The following is a 20081-nucleotide window of genomic DNA, read 5'->3' as shown; positions in this document are numbered from 1 at the left end:
AAAAGATAAAATGAAAAATGAAATTTGCAAACTTGCCCAAACCACATTTGCTGGTGGTTTTAATTGCTATTCCAATCCAATTTCTCACAAATTTTTCACACCTCTTCTTAAATGGACGCAATGTGAACAAGCAAGCGAACATCAGATTGTCTTAGTGTTTTTCAATGAAAATGTCTTAACCCGCTCCAAGCGTCAGCAAACAGGCTAAGTGACGTGTTGTTTGTTTAAAAAACTGCTGCGAGCTCTACTTTGGTGAAGCTTCACACACCTCCACCCTGCTTTCAGAGCAACAGCAAACTGTTGCTTAAGGAAGAGGTGTTAGTCCAGACACTCAAATCAAATTTCAGTGTGTCTTTTGCATCACTTGCAACACTACACACAGCGATGATATCAAATCCAGAGTGATGTTAGTGCTGAGCAGAATCCTTGCTGCTACTAGTAAAGTGCTATGGAGGGTAACGTGGCGAAAAACAGTCTGTAGGCAGATGCTGAACTAAATTGTCTGCTGCTGCACCTTGACAGAGCAGTTGTTCAGAGGGTGAAATGATGGACCTGGTTTGATAGTTTTCACAGATCTCAGCAGTTACTTTGGTGAGAACATTATCATAACTAATTTAAAATTGTAGTTAACCTTTAGTTATCATTTAATCTATCATGAGCTCGATTTCTGGATTTCTTCTTTCTTCTGTTTTTAAAACTTTCAGCTTTTATTCTTTTAAATTCTACCAGCCATAATGTACAGTTTGTGTGAGTGAGTGAAACCTTTCCTTTCAGTCCTTATTCTGTCACTTTACTATATCTGTCCTTCCTCTTTCCTTTGCTCCTATCCAGTTCTCTACTTCTGTAAGTCTGACTGCTCCCATGGAGGCCCCCCTGCAGGCCCAGTACGCAGCCCCTTTAGAGCCTCTGGGCTTTGGCTTAGGTCACTCCACCAAACCCATCAGCCACACAGACCCTGAGTCCTCTTCCGGTCTGAACACAGAGCACGATTACCTTCATGGATCCCAGTTCTCCCCTAACGGGACCTCCGCTACTGACAGTGCTGGCTCATCAACAACCATTAATTCCTCAACATTTGCACCTGAAGAAGAGGAGTGCCTGGTGGACTCTCAGCCTATCTGCTTCAAAGAGAATCCTTTCTTGGTGGCCAACCGCAAAGGAAAAGGTCGTCCAGCTGGAGAGCAGATCCTGTCGGGGCCTCCTGTGGGCTACGGGAGGCAAGGCCAGCTGCAGCCCTGGTTGTTCAGCAAGGCAAGCCGCCTGCCTGAGTGTGGTTTGGAGGCAGCATGGTTTGTTACCACGCACAGTTTGTCGTTTGGCTTACTTGAAATGGATCGTTCATTTGCATCAAGACTTTGTGGAAGTTTTAACTTTTAACAATTATGTTGATTTGATCCATAGAAGCGTCTTTCACTTTTTTAGGGAGCTGACATGTATCCAAAGCACCGTACTATAACAAGTCTGCACATATCTTTAGGATGGATGTAGAACTGCCACGATCACTGTTGATAATTCATTGTTTTGAAGTTCATGGTGAACACATTTTCCTTTGAGGAAGTGTGTGTCCAAGTGTGTATTAATCTGAGTGCAACAACCAGCTGAATTGGTGCATGTTTTTGCTGTGAGCACAGAGCTTGTGGCACCTCGTCAGGTATTTGGGCACATAGTCGCTACATACTAAGGACCGACGGGAATGTCTGTCCCAACAGCTGCGAGGGAGGTCAGAAGCCATCAAGGAACACGACCTGCAGAGATGCACAGAAAAGTGCATGTTCATCAGCAAGAGCTTGTTGTTAACTGAACTTACTGGGAGATCACTTCTCTACAGGACTAACCAGTGAATCTGTTTCCTTACTACGTTGTTTTGTCAGTGCACAGAGTGAAAGTAACAGCAGCTGTTAACTCTTTTTTTTGTTTTTCCAGGCACCTCCTTCTGATTTCACCAGGACAGAGAGTCCAATCAGGGAAGCACCCTACTCTCCCACAATCCAACCGGTGAGCAGCTCCAACACCCAGTGCTCCTCCACCATCCTCCTGCCATCTTTTTACTTTATGTTCTCCTTTTCCATGAGTCATTTCTACCACTATAGGAGAGGTGTTTTACAGTTGACCCTTTTGACCTTTCCTCCCACCCGTAGCACAGCGACCATTCTTCCAACAGCTCCCTGTATGCAGGCAGGGAGACCCGCTTCGTAAGTGGGTCTTGTGGCCCTCTCTGCTCTGGCCTGGATTTTTTTTTTTTAGCATATGCGTCTGCTGTTCTGAGCCCTCCATCTGTTAATGAAACTAGTTCAGCGGCATTTCTGCTGCAGTCCTACCAGTCTGAAAAGCATGTCTCTGCTTCTCCATGACCAGCTGACTACTGATGCTTCGCCTCATGTAGACTGGATGTAAATTCATTGGAGAAATAGACTTTGGACTTTGACTGTCCTTAAAGGGGACCTATTATGCTCACTTTCAGGTTTATATTTACATTCTGGGTTTTTACTTTAATGTGTTTACATGCTTTAATGGTCAAAAAACACTTAATTTTCTTTGTAGTGAAAGGCCTGTATTCACCCTCTTTGTGAGACGCTCCATTTTAGTGCCTATCTTTTTTAGCCCTCCTTAAGAAAAATCCCAGTGAGCGTTTGCGGGTCTTCCTGGAGTGTAATGGAGAATAGCTGCATTTTGTATAGTGGAAAAAATCTTCAAAACACAACCAGACATGTTCCAGCAGGAATATGATTCAAAAGTGGGGGGAAATTACCACCTCCAACCAGGTTTACCTGTTATCAAGTAGAAAAAACAGTTTCAGTGTATTCACAACAATCTTGCCTGTCTGTTTTTCCTCATGCGAATTACTTTTACAAGATAGAAAATATTTAAAAGCATAATAGGTCTCCTTTAATATCTCTACTGACCAGCTGTGGCTTCATATTCTGTGACATGACAATAACAGAATCAATTCTCCATTTTCCTTGAGCAAAGTTACCAGTGTTGCACAAATACTGTGTGCTTATGTGATTTATAAGAGGAATTGAGATTGCAGTCAAATTGTGACTAAGGGCCCTCAATTGGTGATGAAATTAGCTCAAGGTAAACTCTGACGGTGTTGCATTGATTGATAGTGATTGTATTTGGCATCATCCTGAAGAAGTGAAAATGTAGTGACTGAATGCACTGCTGGTTAAAACTCAAGTAGATGATGCGGCTCCATGCATTCCATTTCACTGTTATTGTTATTTTCTTTTATTTTTTACAGGCAAACATTCATTTCTCCTCCACTCCTACTGCCATCGACAACACTTCATCATCAGTGAGTGTCTGAGAAGCCTGAAAACAAAATAGCTTCTGTAGTAGTTTAGAGTGAGACACTCATCACATTTGGTTACCAATATATCAGGCCAATATACTCCTCTTTTTAGTACATATGTGTCATGGGTTTCTTCTGTTTGAAAATTAAGAATAGCACAAATTTTCTGAAAAAAAAAAAAAAAAAAAAATGGAAAAACACTTAATTAAAATAAAACACAGATTTGTGATTTTAGGCTACTTTAAAAGAAATTGCCTGAAGTCCATAAAATATCATTTGTTTTCTCTCCAGACACGACCGGGTGCCATCCAGCCAGTCGGGCGCATGCGGCAGAGTCCTTCCCCCGCCACTCCGGACGGCCACAGTCCTAACCCCTTCCAGCATGGCCCCTCCCCCTTCAACTCCCAGACCTCTGTAAGACCCCTCACCACCACATAGTGCTGTTTTCTGTCCACTCTCAGCTCTGTGCAGCCAGCTCCGACCACACAGCCCCAAAACACTGCGTCCCACAGCAGTGCAGCAGAAATGCAGATGATGATTTTTGTTTCTTAAGAGGCTAGAACCAAAGAAAGGAAGATTTGTATTTGGATGCAGAGGGGAGTTGAGTCTTTGCAGGTGCTACAGTCTGTGACCTCCAGACCTCCTACGCCTGCAAACAGAGCATCCAGCCCAACGCTGAGCTCCGGAATCAGATCATTTCTCATAACTGCAGCTTTCTGAAATGTTGCACTTATTTCTTCCTCTGTCAGGCAGCATAGTGTGTAAATAATGAAGAAGCTATGTTTTCATCTCACGTCTTCCTATTTGTTTCACAAAGGTGCTCATACAGAAAAGTCTGTCATGGCTTTGAACTTTCCAAGCCCTACTGTGTGTCTCTCTCTGGCATACTCCCCTCCTCTCTCACATGAAACCAGCCGCCATGCCGTTCACCTGTTCTCCTTCACAGTCTTCAACTCTGCTGGTTTTTTTCATAGTCTACCCTCTCCTCCATGTCTCTGTCTGTCCGTCCTTCCCACCTCCTCTTCTTCTCCTCGGCTCCTTTTACCATATAAACCTACCCCACCCTCCATGCCCCCCCTCCCCCAAACCTCCCCCCTGCAGCCTCGCGCCCCCTCCCCTACCTCGCCCGACGAGTTCCCCATGAATGTCAAGCAGGCATACAAGGCATTTGCCGCCGTGCCTCGCTCACTGGCAGTGCTGGAGCCGCCGCAGGTAGGCCGTGCTGCCCGGGCTCCACCGGGTCACAACGACACAAGCATGCTGTGCTGATTGGTTGGTCTCGCCCCTGCCCCCTCCTGACTGGAGCAGGCTGTCCTGTAATGAGCCTGCGCCGTGTCGGGGGGCCTGTGACGTGCTGTGACGTGTGGAATGCGTTCATCGTTGGTTTTTGTACTCCAGTGCCATCATCTGTCATGCTGGTGTTGAGTTTTGATTCATTCGTCCATCCATGTGTGGCTCGTTTACTAATATTCAGTCCCCCCTTTTTATATTATATATCCCAGCTGCTAATCAGTCTGCCTGCTCTCTATCTCTCTGCTGCTCTGTTTTTGTCCTCTGTCTGAGTTTACTTCATTTTACTAACATCCTGCTGTGCCTAACAGGACCTGTATGGTGTGAGGAACAATTTCCACCCAAAGCAACCTTCACCAGAGGTAAGTGATCATACTGACCAAAAATATTAGAAGGACAGCCGTCTGTCTCTTTCTCTTGACGTTTGAAAAACTGGAGTCGGACTTTATTCAAGGACTAGAGACTTACATGTTCACAACAACAGATTTGTGGCTTTAATATTGCCAGGCTAGCACATTTTTCAAGTCCATTTGTAGGTTGTTTGAGGCTCTGTTTACACCTGCTATTATAATGCGTCCTGGGTGATTGATTGAGTCAAAAGAGAACATCTCTTAGTACAGCTGTGAATGCACCCAATAGGACTCGAGATCCAATTGCTGAGACCAAATATGAAGGTGGTGGTCTGGGCTAGTGTTGTCATGGTACCAAAAGTGGGACCCATGGTACGATACCAGTGAAAGTATCATGGTTCACGGTTCTGTTCTTTTGTCATTTATAAAAAGATGAATCACTTTTCTATAATACATGAATGATATTTCAATGGAATAAATTACTTGACTTATTCATACTTCAAAAACAGCATCAGTAAGTGATTAACATTATGGTATCATATGTACCGTGGTGTTTAGTACCGCAGTCTACCGTTGGTACCAGTAGACCGTGCAACACTAGTCTGGGCCACATATGGCCACATTCTTTCAGCAGTGTGTAAATTAATGTGTGACGGGCCACATGGAAGGACTCAGCTGATGTCCTTCTCACCAGATAAGCAAACTTTCTGTTGCTGCCATCACACAGGTTAGATGCAGGGCTGAAGGACGATCTCCAAAGCTGCTCTCCTCCCGGGCAAACACTCTATTCAAAGTCTATCCGGTTAGCACCATCTAACGCAGACCGAAAAGTTATAAAATTAGTAAAAAAAAAATCATTGAAAGCTTTGGAAAAGTAATGAAATTTTGTTGTGTCTAATGAAATTGTTACAGTAAAAATCTTCCACGTAATGTTACATAATGACAAATTTATATTCTGTAGCTGACGGCGTAATGTTACTCTAATGAACGTCGATGTGTGACAACATTTTGTTTACCATTACGTACGTCTCTTAATTTTCTCCCCTTGTTCCCTCTTTCTTCATATATGCCAGCTAACAAAAATTATGTTTAAATAGAGTTTGAATCAGATATTTTGTCATGGAAAAGTTTTGAAATTTTGTCCATGAAAATGTGCGGGAATCCTGTCAAAACCATTAAGAACCATTAACCATGTTATGCTAACAGTTAGCCGTGTCACTGTGTGTGCAGGCATGCTCTCACCAACTGTCCTCAGTGTAGAGCTCACACTCCAGCAACAGTATTCTTTAATAATGGTGACTTAAATGATTTAGGCTACGTGTATATTTGTAAATACAGTGCGGAAGTGAGAGCCTATCACAGGTGGTTTCTCCAGACGCATGTGGAGACGCAAGACTTAAAGCTGTGCACTTAAGACAGACTTAAAGCTGTGCACTTGTGATGAGATCGCCCAGGACACGTCAATACCAGGTGTAAACAGGCTCTTAAAGTTAGATTGCCCCAGGATCCTTCAGGAACCTACACCTAAAACCTACAGGAGTTTCTGATGGCTTTTGTAATGCGTTTTGCTGCTGTTGAAGAAATAAAATCTTGAAAATGCGTCAAAAGCTTCTCCCACCGTTTTTAAAAAAAAAAAAAAAGAAAGAAAGAAAGAAAAGAAACCAGCCCACAATTACCATGGTCACAAAATGTCACAAACTTCACAAGAGAAAATGCTTCACCGATGATGAGGACTCTCCTCTACTCCTTGAGTTTACAGTATCTCAGGGAAATTTACAGGACTAATCTGAAAGGATTTCGTATCACCAAAAAGTCATTTTCCATTCAGGGATGTAGGGGAAGACAGTATTGTTTTTAAAATTGGGCCAGTACGTTATAAACAAGTGAATATTGAATCTGCAGCTGCAAGAACAAAATATTGAAGTACGTCTAGATATGCTGTAAGCTTACTGTGAGTTTACTAAGGAATCTGAGGGGTGACGACATATGTGGCCTTTTCAGCCTGAGTTGAACAACGAGGTGTTTGAAGATGACACAGACGGTCAGGAGGGAGCAGGTAGGGGTCTGAGTGGCAACGTCTCCCCCCGGCCCTCCCTCACATCTGACCGTCGGGAGTATATGAACCTGGCAGCAGTGCCTCGCTACTCCAGGCCTTCCTGGGAACTGCAGGTACCCACTGCCTCCGCCACATCTACAGCAGCCCTGCTCTTTGTCTGGGCTGCGGTGTGCTTGGCTTGATCGGTGGTGGTGTCTCTGCTCCCAGACGCTGGGACTCAGCCATGTTAATTCTGCCAATAATGGGAACAGCCAGTTAATTGATCTGAAATCAGCTAAATGGTGCTGGGTTCTGTTTTAATGGATAATTTTGTTTCTTTCTTCTTGGTCTGTGATACTTTCTCCTCTGGTATCTCTGTGACATCCTCTGCTCTTTTGGCAAATGGCTCTGCAATCACGCAAATCAAAAAAACAAACAAACAAACAACTTTTTAACCTTTGCTTTGCTGATTTCTCATTTGTAAATATTGCTGGTACACTGACGTCAGCACCTATTAATTGTAAGCTTTTTCTTGTAACCAACAGAGTCCCTCTCCTGGTGGTAAGGACAGCCCAGAGCAGCGCTCTTTCAGGGACAGACAGAAGTATTTTGAGATTGACGTGAAGCAGCAGACACCAGAGAAACCCAAACCTCGAGTGTCTCTTGTTGGAGAAGATGACCTCAAGAAAATGAGGGAGGAGGAAGGTTTGTTGATGTTGTTCCTCCTTGATCAACCCTTGCTAATGACTAATAAAGGATGATAATAAAAACATCAGACTCTGCTAACCTTCCCTCGCTATTTACATCCCTGTCTGTTAATCTCGCCCCAGAGAGGAAGTTTGAGCAGCGAGCGCGGGAGTACCTACTGGATGAAGACGATGAAGATGAGGAGGAGGACCTGGCTAAGCAGGTGGCACAGATGAAGGCCACTGGCAAAGTGTTGCTGGATGGAGTGGAGTACAACGTGGAGCCAGCATCAGCCCCATCCAGGCACTGCGCCACACCACCAAACTACAACGTCACACCACCCAGCTACTGTGGCAGCTCAGGGTAAGATTTATAAATTATTATTGCTTTAAACATTTTTTAATTTCTCCACCTAACAGTTTGGTTTTTTTGCATGTAGGCCTTCATCTGTTGATGGTAAGGGAGAGTCTCAGAGGAACTCACTGGAGGACAGCTTCAGGCTCGAGCAGAGGCCCAACTCCATGACTGGGTAACTACACTGCACACATCTTTGAGTGTCTCTTTGCTGTCCTGTTTTTTTGCCAGTGTGGTCATCACTGCTTCTTGTGTGTCTCGTCAGTCTGATTCCAGCTTACTCCGGCGATTCGGCGGCTCCCATCCGCACAGCCAAAGCAGAGCGCCGACATCAAGAGAGGCTCCGAATGCAGAGCCCTGAGCTGGCTGTGGCCCCCGACAAGGACCTGTCCCCTGCTGAGAAACGAGCTCTGGAGGCTGAGAAGAGAGCCATGTGGAGGGCAGCACGGTAAATACAACACAACACTGAACGCATTCTGATGAGGAAGGTAATACAGATAATTAGTTTTTTTTGTGGATGTTTTAAAGTCTTCACTTTACTTCACCTTAGTCATTCTAGTACTATGATGTTAATAGGGATGAGTGAAAGGGAAGAAATAATTAAGTGCCAGTAAAGCCATTGTGATGCAGCGACAGCAGTTTAACAGTGGTTAGAAGAAGGAATCTATAAGTATAAATCAACCCAATAAAGAGTTAACAAATTTATTTCACCGTGGTCTCCTTTACATTTGTGATGACACTGATGACATGTTAAGACTCACTTTTTGATAACAAAAGTGAAAACCTGTGAAGTACTCGTGATTATTTTTCACTGTCACTTTCACTGTCCTATTGCTTTTGAAACATTAATTCTGACAAATGTACGTGACAAGTTACTAGAATAAAAACTGAGTGCTTAACATTAGTTTGACCAGCAGCCAGACAATACATTCAGCAATGTATATAAATAAAGAAAAGCAAACAAATCTTGGCAGTATATCTAGAAAGTGTTTGGTATATTTTCATTTTTCTGAAACTTTTTCTTTTTTACTGAAATAGTCACTTAATTTTTAAAAGTTAATTTGAACATTTCTGTCTGCGACTTAACCTCCAATCAGGGTCTGAAAGTAGCACCCGCCACTCACAAAATGTGGATAAATTGTTGACAGTGGGGTTTAAAGTCATCAGGTCATCCACCCCTTGGGTTATATAAAAGCTACGCTATTGGCTGTAGAACTTTATTTGTTTTGATTGACAATCAAAGTTCACCATATTCTAACCAATAACCATCAACAAAAAGATGAGCACACATACTATCATGGACATAAATCTTTAGAACAAGTGCATTTATCTGCTCAAATAAATACACAGAAGTAGCAGAGGATTTTTATTTTAATAAAGTCAAAGACAATTCCACTATAAATTGATGCAGAAAAGGTACAAATCGGTGCATAAAAATTCACCAGAATGCAGGAAATAAAGTGTTTGACACTAAACATTTCACTTTAACGTTGCAGCTGTGAAGGTGGAGCATAGGTTTTAAACGTGATAAAATATCTGAGTTACAGACTAAAATTAAATATCTTTCTGCAAGAATATAGATATTTTTTTGTTTATACTTGCTGTTTTTACTCTGCATTAATGTGTACAAAGTCTAAAGTGGGAGAAGAGGGGGAAGGTTTGTTGTCTTTTAGCATCACGTGACTGTACATGTGATATAAACCTTGACCGGGATGAAGGCAGCACGTGGGTGACTGCAGAGAAACAAGAGTGTAAATAATACAAGGACCAAAAGTACAAATGATAAGGATTTTAAAAATGTAGTATCATGTTTTTTGTGTTATTGGTTCCCTGTGATGTTGCGCTGAAAACCAAAGGCGCACAATGTTGGTGTTTCAAAGCTCACATGGGGTGGTGCGTTAATAAGTGAGGGTCAGTGACACCTCTGTCCCAGATTTCATACTGCTCAGTAACAAGGTTCAGTTTTTGTTGTGTAGAGTCAACACAAATATAAGTTCATAGTTCATTCTGTGGTGTGTGTGCTGTTAGTCTCCTCTCTTACTGTTTTCATGTCTCAAAATAAGATCTTATTATTCTGGCTCTTCTAAATGTGTCGGTGTTTTACCTTCCATTCTTTGGTTTTCTTCTCTTTTCCTGTCTGTACGCCTTTCTTTCCTTCCTCTCCTCCTCATATTCCTCCTTCATCCTGGTGCACTTCTCGTCCTGTTCCCTCCTCCTGTCTGTCACCCTCTCCCTGGCCTCGCGGGGCCCAGGCCCTGTGGCCTAGAGGAGGATGTTAGGCAGTATGAGCAGGACCTGGCTAAGAGGCTCTACCAGGCCAGAGTGAGGGCATCTCAGGGCACGGCCGAAGCCCCCCAGCCCCCCACCTCTTCCTCTGCCTCCTCCGCAGCCTCCCAGCTCAGGTCTGCTCCTCGGCCCCAGCCACCAGGGCCAGACGCACGGCATCGTGGGGGTGTGCTGGGGTGCTTTGGCGTTGGGGTATTTTGCTAGAGGCCGAGTTCGGAAAGGTCCAAGCAAGCACTCGCAGCGACACTGTCAGTGCTTCACTGCCTTTCTAGTGCTGTCTTGCTTCTGCACGTCTTTGCTGTTCATCTCTAGCTTCCTCTGGTTCCCCCTCTCTCTGTTCTGTATCTCCTCTCTTCCTCTGCAGCACTCTTTTCATTTGCGCCTTGCTGTTCTCTTGGTTTTCATACTTTTATTTGTACTAACACACATCCCACAGTTTGCAAGCTATTTGTGAGTTAAGGGTAAGCCTACTAGCAGTAGGCAATCCTTTTCCTGGAATGCCTCCTCTTTTTATTGTGCAATTAAATTCAACTGGTTGTTTGTCACAGCAAACCAGGACAAGGAGCACCCAAAATTAGTAGTGAGCGGCACTACACCCACCTGTAACGGTGTGTGCCTCCGTCAGTTATTGTCTCTGTATTTGTTCTCTCAGTTCCTACTGTCATTTATCTGATGGTGGTTGTTCCTGTTACAGAATGAAGTCTCTGGAGCAGGACGCACTGAAAGCACAGATGGTCATCGCCAAGTCTCGGGACGGGAAGAAGCGTGGCACGCTAGATCAGCTGACGGAGTCGCCCTCCCCCGCCCCTACACCATCTCCCACACCTATGGAAGGTAGGAAGCTGCTGTTCCCAACACCACTGAGGCCTGTTTACATGACAAGCATTATCTTATCAGTCATTCAGGGTTCCCCCAGTCATGAAACTAATTTTCCCTAATTTTTGGAATATTTCCCTCTGTTTTGATATTGCTTGATGTTTCTTGATAATAACTCTTGATGTTTCAAACCTGCCCCTGCTTGCCTTTCTGTTCTAACCTGTCATCCTGTTTGCCTCTGACAGAACTCAGTCCTCGAGGAGTAACCTCTCCAGGCCGGCTGGTAAGCGCTAAATCTATCCTTTTTTGTGTGACTGTATCCTTTGAACGCACCTGGAGAGCTGGAATCATCAAATAATTGAACAAAGCTGTAACACTGACGATGTGCAGTTTGATTTAATGAGCTGGGAAAGGGAATAAAGGTAGCTTGGCTTCAGATCACATTGGCATTAATCCATCATCTTGCTCATTGTCACTCCAGCCAATCAGAGCTGAGGACACACACAGCTCTCCCATCATATGCCACAGCTGGCTGTTTGAATCACCCATTAGCCTCTCTGCTTCCCACCTCTCCTTTTTCTGTTTCCTTATCTTTTATTCCTTCTCCTCTCCTTTTATCTTTACCTTCTCCACGCTGTTCTCCTCCTTTTCATACTTTGTCCCACCCTCCTCCTGTCCTTGTTTTCCTCTTTTCCCTCGACCTCTGCTCATTCCTGTTTGCTATCCTTCTAGTCCCTGTCGTCAAAGAAGTTTGACTACCGACAGTTTGCTGCCATTCCTTCTTCCAAACCCGTATACGACATCCAGGTATTGGCTGCATGCTGAGCTCCCGGGGCCCTGGCCTCCTCCCTTCCCCCTGGCTTTCCCTGCTGCCTCCCCCCTCTATTTTCTCTGTGAATCAAGAGGCATCAGTGTGACTGAAGTCTAGGGTTTGGCTCCGTGATTGATCAGCACTTCCTGCTCTGTACTACAGTGATTGGCTCACTAACTCTCACTTGCACAATGAAGAGATACCACATAAAGACACAACAAATATGCCCCTCCATTCTGCCTCTCCCCTTCCCACTGAGCACTCACAAATGTAAGAGCATCTGTAGCAGTAACCCTTCACACCCATCTATCTCTCAGCTAACTAATAATCAGACAGTAACACTCACCAGCTGCAGAGACGCAGACGTGTTTTTGATCCCACTAACCAGAATTGGTTCCGGGGGAAATGGCCACCAACTCTGCATCTCATCCACTCTCACATTCACGTCCATCAGCTGTCTTGTTGCACGCATGGATCACGTATCAGGCAGAGGAATAACATCGTCCATTAGATTCCCTCTCATGCTCTGGCTTTTGAAACACTGAGCTGCTGAAGGGTCTCCTCCTGCGCTGTCATTAGGGTAGACGTTTGGTGTAGGTTTGTGTGACATAGTTAATTTCCTCTTCTCTGTGCGGAAGAAGTGATGGGAGGGGGAGCAGGGGAACCCTGGAGTGGTGTTGAAGTGAGCTTGTCTCGGAGTGGTCTTTTGTTTTTTGGGGTCGAGTATCTGTAGATATATGTGTCACTGTCAGTCTGCGGGGATCCTGTGTGGTTTGGTTGTTGCACAGTGACCACAGTTTGTTCCTGTTCTCCCTTTGATGGATGTCATTTAATGGACTGTTTTTAAGTGTTTGCATAATGTTTCCTGCATATGAACTGGCAAAAGTGTTTAAAGGTGTTGTTGAACATTATAGGTATGCAGAGCAGGAGACTTGAGGGAGCACTACACTGCAAAGTGACGGTCACCTGACAGCAGGGCCTATCGCTGTAATCCAGATAAAATCAGTGCAAACATTTCAACATGTTAAAACAATTATCAGGAAAGAGAAACTAAATCCTAGTTCCTACATCTTAAGGCAAGTTTGATTTAAGACTTTAAAGACTTTAAATGCCACTCAGAATTAAATTTAAGATCAATTTTACTACTAAAAAAATAAAGACAAAACATGACATGAGATACTTAGGGAAAGGGACTATTTTGATCTAATGTTTATTGTAACATAAAATGTGACCTTTTTCTCTCATGGCGGAGACAAGTGTAGAACAGAACTGGTAAATATCAGGCGCTTGTTGGCAATTTTGTGTTTCACGATTCAAGACAACTTTATTAATCCCCTAAAGGGCAATTTCATTTAACAGCTCGCACAACAACACACACACAACACATATTTCTCACTCTGTATGTGGGATTTCATTGCCTTGATTCCCGTACTGAGTTGGAAAAACTTGCATAAAATACATTAGGGATCGACCGGTATGGTTTTTTCAGAGCCGATGCTGATACCGATTATTATGAAACAGAGATACCGATAGCCAATATTTACAACCGATATATGGCCGCTGTAAAAAAAAAAAATCATAGTTGACAGCTCCAGGTCATGTTGACTTGATGACGATTAGCCTACATCTTTTTCTTTTTTTTTGCCGTGGTTTTATTTATTTTTAGAAGCTTAATCATGTAGGCTATTTGCAAAATCGTATTGCACTTGATATGAATATAGGCAGGCAGGTAGGTCAAAATTTTGTTTCTGGGCATGCATGTCATCATTGAAGTTGATCATATAAGGATGTGGTGTCTTTAAAACTTCAGCATAGAGGATTTTTTATTGCAACTATGACAGTTTCTGTTGCCTTAACTTCACACCGCTGGCTCACGGAGCAGACTGCTTCTCCTCCAATTCTGTGGCGCTGCATGTAGAAGCTTCAGTGTTGATTGGTTACACAGCACAAGTGATAGCCAATCAGTGGGGGCTGTAGGCGGGACATTGTTACACAGCCAAGAGTGGGGACTTCAGGCATAGAGACGGTTGCATCAGAGCAAGAGGAGCGCGTTTTGAAATAAACTTATTTTATTGGTTATCAGTGGAAAGAAAAGGCCAATGCCGATTATCATAAACATGCAGAAGATCGGCCAATATTATCGGCCATACTAATAATTGGTCGATCCCTAAAATACATCTAGTCCAGTCTGCATTGGCATGTACTAGTTTCAGCCATGCTGCTAAGTTTTGGTTAAATAGCCAATCTTTGTTCAGTTTGCACTTTCCAATGTCATCCATGTTACAGTGACTGCTAGCCAGACCATCTGGAAGTGTGCTGGGCGTTGGAGCCATTTTAGATAGTGGTCAAATAGTGGTATTGCAATTTCGGGGTTCCGTCACGTGATGAGAGATCCGTAAATCTGTAGATAAATTTTTTGAGAGTGCCACAGCCCCCGTGAAATGACTCATTTCGATATCAGGAATTGATCCTCTCGGTCCAGTAACATCAGGAAAGTGCGGAGGAGCTGGAAGTTAGCTGTTCCACCTGCGAACGTTAGCCACATGGTTACACTCAGCAGAGCTCGGCTGCCATAAGTCTCTGGTGTGCTTGCTCCATGGGCCACACAGTACAGAAGTACTGCAGATAATCCCCGGATCATTCAGGTAATTTTATATGCAGCAGTTGAACCATTTGGATTTCATGCACCACTGAGCAACTCTCAAAGGACTGAATAGAATAGATGTTACTCATTATTTTAAGATGTTTCAATGCAACATCAGAAAAAACTTGGTACTTCCCATGTGTCAGCATTTTTAAGACTTTTGAAATATTTTTACATTATTAAATTCATTGTCTTTTTAAGGCTTTGAAGACTTTAAGCAAGTCAGCCTCTCCAAAACATGACACTGTGCTTTTAATCAATATTCACACAATCATAACAACTGGTTAAAGTTGCTAGGTAATGTATATAACTAACTATATAGCTAATGTATATAGCTAAGTTTTTATATCACAGTTCTATATGAATTTTCCTCAGATTCTTGTCTCCCAAAATAAAATAAACCACGGTTGTTGAGAATATCTGACTGGAGAAATATCAGATAATAAATACACAGTTCAGTGCAGTTAGAAAAAGACAACATGGTCAGTCACGTGATCGTCAGCTTGCAGGGTGTAGTGATCCCTTGAACATGCTCCTAAGTATAATAAACAGCTCTTAATACTGATAACTGGAGGATTGATACACAAATTGAGCACTGATATATAAAAGCATCAACACAAAGGACACGTAACATGCTGCTTGGTTTTCCGTTGTGCATTGGTAACTCTTGTTGGTGCTGTACTGTTGCTCTGTTGGCTGTCTCTTTGTGGATGTGCCTACACTACACAACAAACCCCGGAACTGATGACCTAACTTAACCTCCCTTTCCTTTAACATGCCAATCTCTCCTGGGGGAGTAGTTGAGTAGAGGCACTCTGGCTTTTGTGGCTCTGACAGATTGGGAGCTTCAGCGCTGTTTGCTAAACCGGCAGTGAGCGGCTGGCACGTCCTCTCACTGCCAGCTCCACTGCTCACATGGTGATGGCTTCCCCTGGGATACAGGTTACTGAAACACACCTGCCACTCAGTTTCTGACTGTCTCTTCTCCTCTTCCAGTCCCCCGAAACAGCCGATGACCTGCAGTTCATCGACGATGGCTCCAGCAACCCAGGTGAGTGACGGATTATTCAGGATTTTATTTTAAATTGTACTGAAACAGGCTTTGTGAAGGGGTAGCTGATAAAACTGTGTTGACAAGAAGTGATGCATTTATGACCTTCTTCTATTCCCTCTGATCCAGGTGACAACCTGGGATAAGCAGCTCCTATTGGTAGGATCCTGTGTGCATGTGTTTTTGGGTCTGAGTGTGTGATTGTACGCCTGAGTATTTACAGAACATGTGAGAAGAACGTGTGTTGGTTTGTGCATTTCTGCTCTAACCTGCTAGTTGTGTGGCATAACTTTGGGTTCAGGTATTAGACAGGTGTGTTTACCTGGGTGTGCTTTGCCTGCTGCTGCCCACCACATATGAAGCAGCACCTGATGATGAGACCAGAGTGAAGTATATGTGTGTCTGAACTAATGATCTCACACAAACTGATCCAGACTGCATGAATGTGTTTTAAGTGTTGACTGAAACTAGTGATTACAGGGAGCTCTAAGGGATTCTGTTATCATGTGTCACTCTGTATGTTTACGTGTATACAAGAAACCAGGAAACATACTTTTTATGGCCTTTTTTATGGCATACTATACTATGAGTTTTCATGAAATTTGATTACCTACAATACTATACCATTGTTTTGATACTTTGACATACATTTTTTATGTTTTTATGACATACTATACTGACTTTTTTTTTAATGAAATTTTGTAACATACTATATTATGACTTTTTTTTTTTTATAAAATTCTATGACATACTATACTGTGACATTTTTATAAAATTTTATGACAACTATTCTGACCTTTTTTTATGAAATTTTATGACATACTTTACTATGACATTTTTTATGACTTTTTATGACATACTATACTGTAAAAATTTTTATAAAATTTTACGACATACTATACTATGACCTTTTTTATGAAATTTTATGACATACTATACTGACATTTTTTTATGAATTCTTATAACATACTATACTATGACATTTTTTATTATGTTTTTATGACACTATACTATGATATTTTTTATGGCATTTTATAACATACAATACTGTGACATTTTTTAATGAAATTTTATAACATAATATACTATGACATTTTCTTATAAAAGTCTATGACATACTATAATATGACATTTTTATGAAATTTTATGATATACTACACTATGACTTTTTTTTAAATAAAATTTTATGACATTGTACTGTGACATTTTTTCTGAAATTTTATGACATACTATACTAGGACATTTTTTTGTATAAAATTTTATGACATACAGTGACATTTTTCTGAAATTTTATGACATACTATACTATGACATTTTTTTTATTTTGTTTTTATGACATACTGACGTTTTTTTAATGAAATTTTATAACACTGACATTTTTATGACATTTTATAACATACAATACTATGACTACTTACTTACTATACTGACATTTTTTTTTATAAAATTTTATGACATACAATACAGTGACATTTTTTATGAAATTTTACGACATACTATACAGTGACATTTTTTATGAAATTTAATGACATACTATACTGACATTTTTTATTATGTTTTTATGACATACTATGACATTTTTTGTTTTTATAACATACTATACTATGACATATTTTATGATGTTTTTATGACATACTTTACTATTATATTTTTATGAAATTTTATGGCATACTATACAACAGACTTTTTTTCCTGACATACTATACAATGACTTTTTGTAAATCCACAACATGCAGCAAAACAAAACTAATCCATTCTTCTAAAGTTAAGTCAGAGATAACCTCTGGCGACTGAACTGTTGTAGTAAGTGTGCGTCTTTTTTCAGAGTGTAAATGCTTCAGATGTAGAAAGACTTTTAGAGGTTTTAGACTTTTAGAGGTTACTTTGTGTTAATTTCAGTTTTACTCTGGCATAGGATGAAATTATTTTAGACACAAGGACGCATAGCTACATGCAGTTATTTCATTTTGTCATCCGGCTTTGCGCAGAATTACTTTCTGAGTGAATACAGAGCCCACCAAGGTGGCCGCCCGGTTTAAACATGCAGTCACTGGGCGCTTCAGTCTTCTGCTCAAAACTTTTGCTTGTTTGCAGCTGCTGATCTGAGTGTGGGGCTTTTCTTGCAGATTTAAGGGATCCATTAACTCTAATCAGGAATCTACTGTCCAGTGGCCTTCATCTCTTCTCCTCTCCACAGCTGCCGTAGAGGAGTGATTGTCAAAAAGAAGATAGATTGCAGCACCTCAACTGAAGTTGTTCTTTTTCTTTGTTGTTTTTTTAGTGCTCACTGCAAGCCCTGAGGCTGAGGTACCCAACCCGCTGCCTGCCACCTCAGCCCTGGAGGAGATGGCCCTGTACAGCAACAAACGCAAACTGAGGCAGGGCCGCCGCAGCCTGGAAACCGCCGTGCCAACGTAACACCTTGCAGTGAGAGAAGAAAGCCGAAGACATCATGCAAACACTCATACATTTACATAGACTGTGGAACACTGGTAACACACGAGTGCATCCGCAGGACGTGCAGAGTCACTAAACACTACACAGTGTCAGTAGAGCAGGATTTACTCTCCCATATATAACCACTGCAGAGACTACGGCGCTGATAGTCAACACACGTACACACTCACTTATATCCTGCGTGCCAGTCTTGCCTATACAGTCTGTGGATGAGTTGGCAAGTTGCTCAACAGTCCCTCAGCGGCAAGAAAGAGCTAGTGTGGTTAGCTAGTATTGCTACTTACAAACCATTCTTTGTTTTGTTATTGTTCGCTCGGTTTACCAAGTAGAAGCTGATCTATTTTAAAAAGCAGGTGACCGAAGCTTTTAGTTTTTGTTTTTTTTCGCACCTCCAATGATTTTGCTGTTTTAAAAAAAACATACTGGAAGAGAAAAGAAATGGGTCATAGCTATACTAACTTCTTGAATGATATTTTTAGGCTTTCAGTGAATAGATTGTAAAATGTCAGGGGTTTCTTGAGACTTGGGCAGACAGGAGTGTACATATTAAATGAGGAGGGAACATCCTGCTACCTTCACAGTCACTACTTGTGGAGAGCTTTTAAAAACATTAGTACATATCTTTTTTTGCACTGCCATTGATCAGCTTTTTAAGGACATATATCTTAAGTAATTTATTGTTTTTATCTTTTACTCAAATTGAAGGCCTTCTATATTTTACACTGTTTTAACTCCTCTGGTCCTTTTGGGCACAAAAAGCATGACCGATGCTTATCATAATTTATCTTTAATAAATCTAAAATATATTGTGGGTCACGAAGTCAAAGCTTTCAATTATTGAATTTCATATCATTTAACCTACTTTATATAAACATGAATTCTCCAGGCATTTGCAGAGAGACACATATCTACAACACTAGATTGCTTGGACAAAGTATAGCTGTTGCATATCCATGTGTCACCACCTGTGAGTGATGTGTTACATTCCCCTTGTAGAGAATATGACTACACTGGAGGCAGCAGCATTGAGCAGGCATTTTTACAAATAGATCACAACATCAAATTTATGGAGACATGCATTCTTAGTGTCATTTATTAACGGTACTCATCTTGCCCGGTTTAGGGTTTTTTATTTTTTACTTTTATCAATGTGAATCATTCATTCTATCCTTGAACTATCTGGAGGTATTCCAGAGTGACGTGAAGGTAGCAGGTGTTTTATTTTTCTGTCTATGGTTAATTTAAATCTGACGCCACTGAAAAATCGTTAATTATTGTGTGAATAATGTACAAATACTGAAAGGAAAGCAAACTTTGGGTCTGAAACTGAGCCAGTCTTGACCTAGACCAAGCGAGAGTCTGGACTGCTGATGCATCTGGGTTTGGACGGGCTTGGTATCGGGATGCTCTCTGCATGTATATTGGTTTGTTAATGGGAGAGCTGCGAGAGGCAGAACCGATTTAGAAATCCCTCTCAAGACATTGTTCTCTTTCAGTTCAATGCTCAACATACTGTCAGTTTATGTATCTGATGGGTATTTTTGCAGAATCACAGCATAGTAGCATTTGTGTTAATTTAATGTAGGGTCTTTTAATGATAGCTTTCCATGTTGCTCTCACTGACTGAAATTCAGTTTGTTTGATAACATTTGCAATGGCTGATATCTCCTTTTTTAAACTTACAGTAGATCTTTTTTTTTCCAGATGGGTTTCACTACATTATTAATGCAGTGTTTCAAGTTTTTGTTTATTCTTTTGTCTTGAGTTCTCTTTGGGGGCTTTTACTTGCAAATAGGTCGGAGGGAAAGGGTCAGAAGTCCTAGGGTCAAGGGTTAGAGCTCATACAAGACTGTAACTAGTGAATTTGTACAACCAAAGAAGTCTATTTTGTGGTTCAGGAATAATAAATTTTACTTTTCATTTAAGAAGCTGATCCACTGTGTTGTGTCTTTTTTGTGCTTGACCAATGTACAAACTACAATGCACAGGTTAAACATAGAAAAAT

The 20081-nt window shown here is 41.7% G+C and overlaps 1 protein-coding gene across 11 annotated transcripts in view; it reads left to right on the top strand.

The window, feature by feature from the left end:
• Positions 1-20009, top strand: part of scrib (scribble planar cell polarity protein) — an 82082-nt gene extending 62073 nt beyond the window's left edge. For 2 of the 11 annotated variants that reach the window (XM_049565129.1, XM_049565127.1), the window contains 18 exons: positions 832-1251; positions 1924-1995; positions 2139-2192; positions 3245-3298; positions 3587-3709; positions 4397-4507; positions 4897-4947; positions 6937-7104; positions 7516-7675; positions 7801-8020; positions 8097-8186; positions 8277-8459; positions 10264-10413; positions 10992-11131; positions 11359-11396; positions 11846-11920; positions 15565-15619; positions 17901-20009. In XM_049565129.1, the coding sequence (XP_049421086.1) occupies positions 832-1251; positions 1924-1995; positions 2139-2192; positions 3245-3298; positions 3587-3709; positions 4397-4507; positions 4897-4947; positions 6937-7104; positions 7516-7675; positions 7801-8020; positions 8097-8186; positions 8277-8459; positions 10264-10413; positions 10992-11131; positions 11359-11396; positions 11846-11920; positions 15565-15619; positions 17901-18037 (2301 nt within the window). In that variant the 3' untranslated portion in view covers positions 18038-20009. Of the gene's footprint in view, positions 1-831; positions 1252-1923; positions 1996-2138; positions 2193-3244; positions 3299-3586; positions 3710-4396; positions 4508-4896; positions 4948-6936; positions 7105-7515; positions 7676-7800; positions 8021-8096; positions 8187-8276; positions 8460-10263; positions 10414-10991; positions 11132-11358; positions 11397-11845; positions 11921-15564; positions 15620-15748; positions 15779-17900 lie in introns of all 11 variants that reach the window. The other 9 variants (XM_049565132.1, XM_049565136.1, XM_049565128.1 and 6 more) reach the window with 9 other exon arrangements.
• Positions 20010-20081: the final 72 nt, after the last annotated feature.

The sequence above is a fragment of the Epinephelus fuscoguttatus genome, linkage group LG21, assembly GCF_011397635.1.
Source record: "Epinephelus fuscoguttatus linkage group LG21, E.fuscoguttatus.final_Chr_v1".
Classification (NCBI taxonomy): Eukaryota; Metazoa; Chordata; class Actinopteri; order Perciformes; family Serranidae; genus Epinephelus; species Epinephelus fuscoguttatus.
The sequence above is the reverse complement of the archived record's forward strand: the minus strand, read 5'-3'. Positions and strand labels throughout refer to the sequence as shown.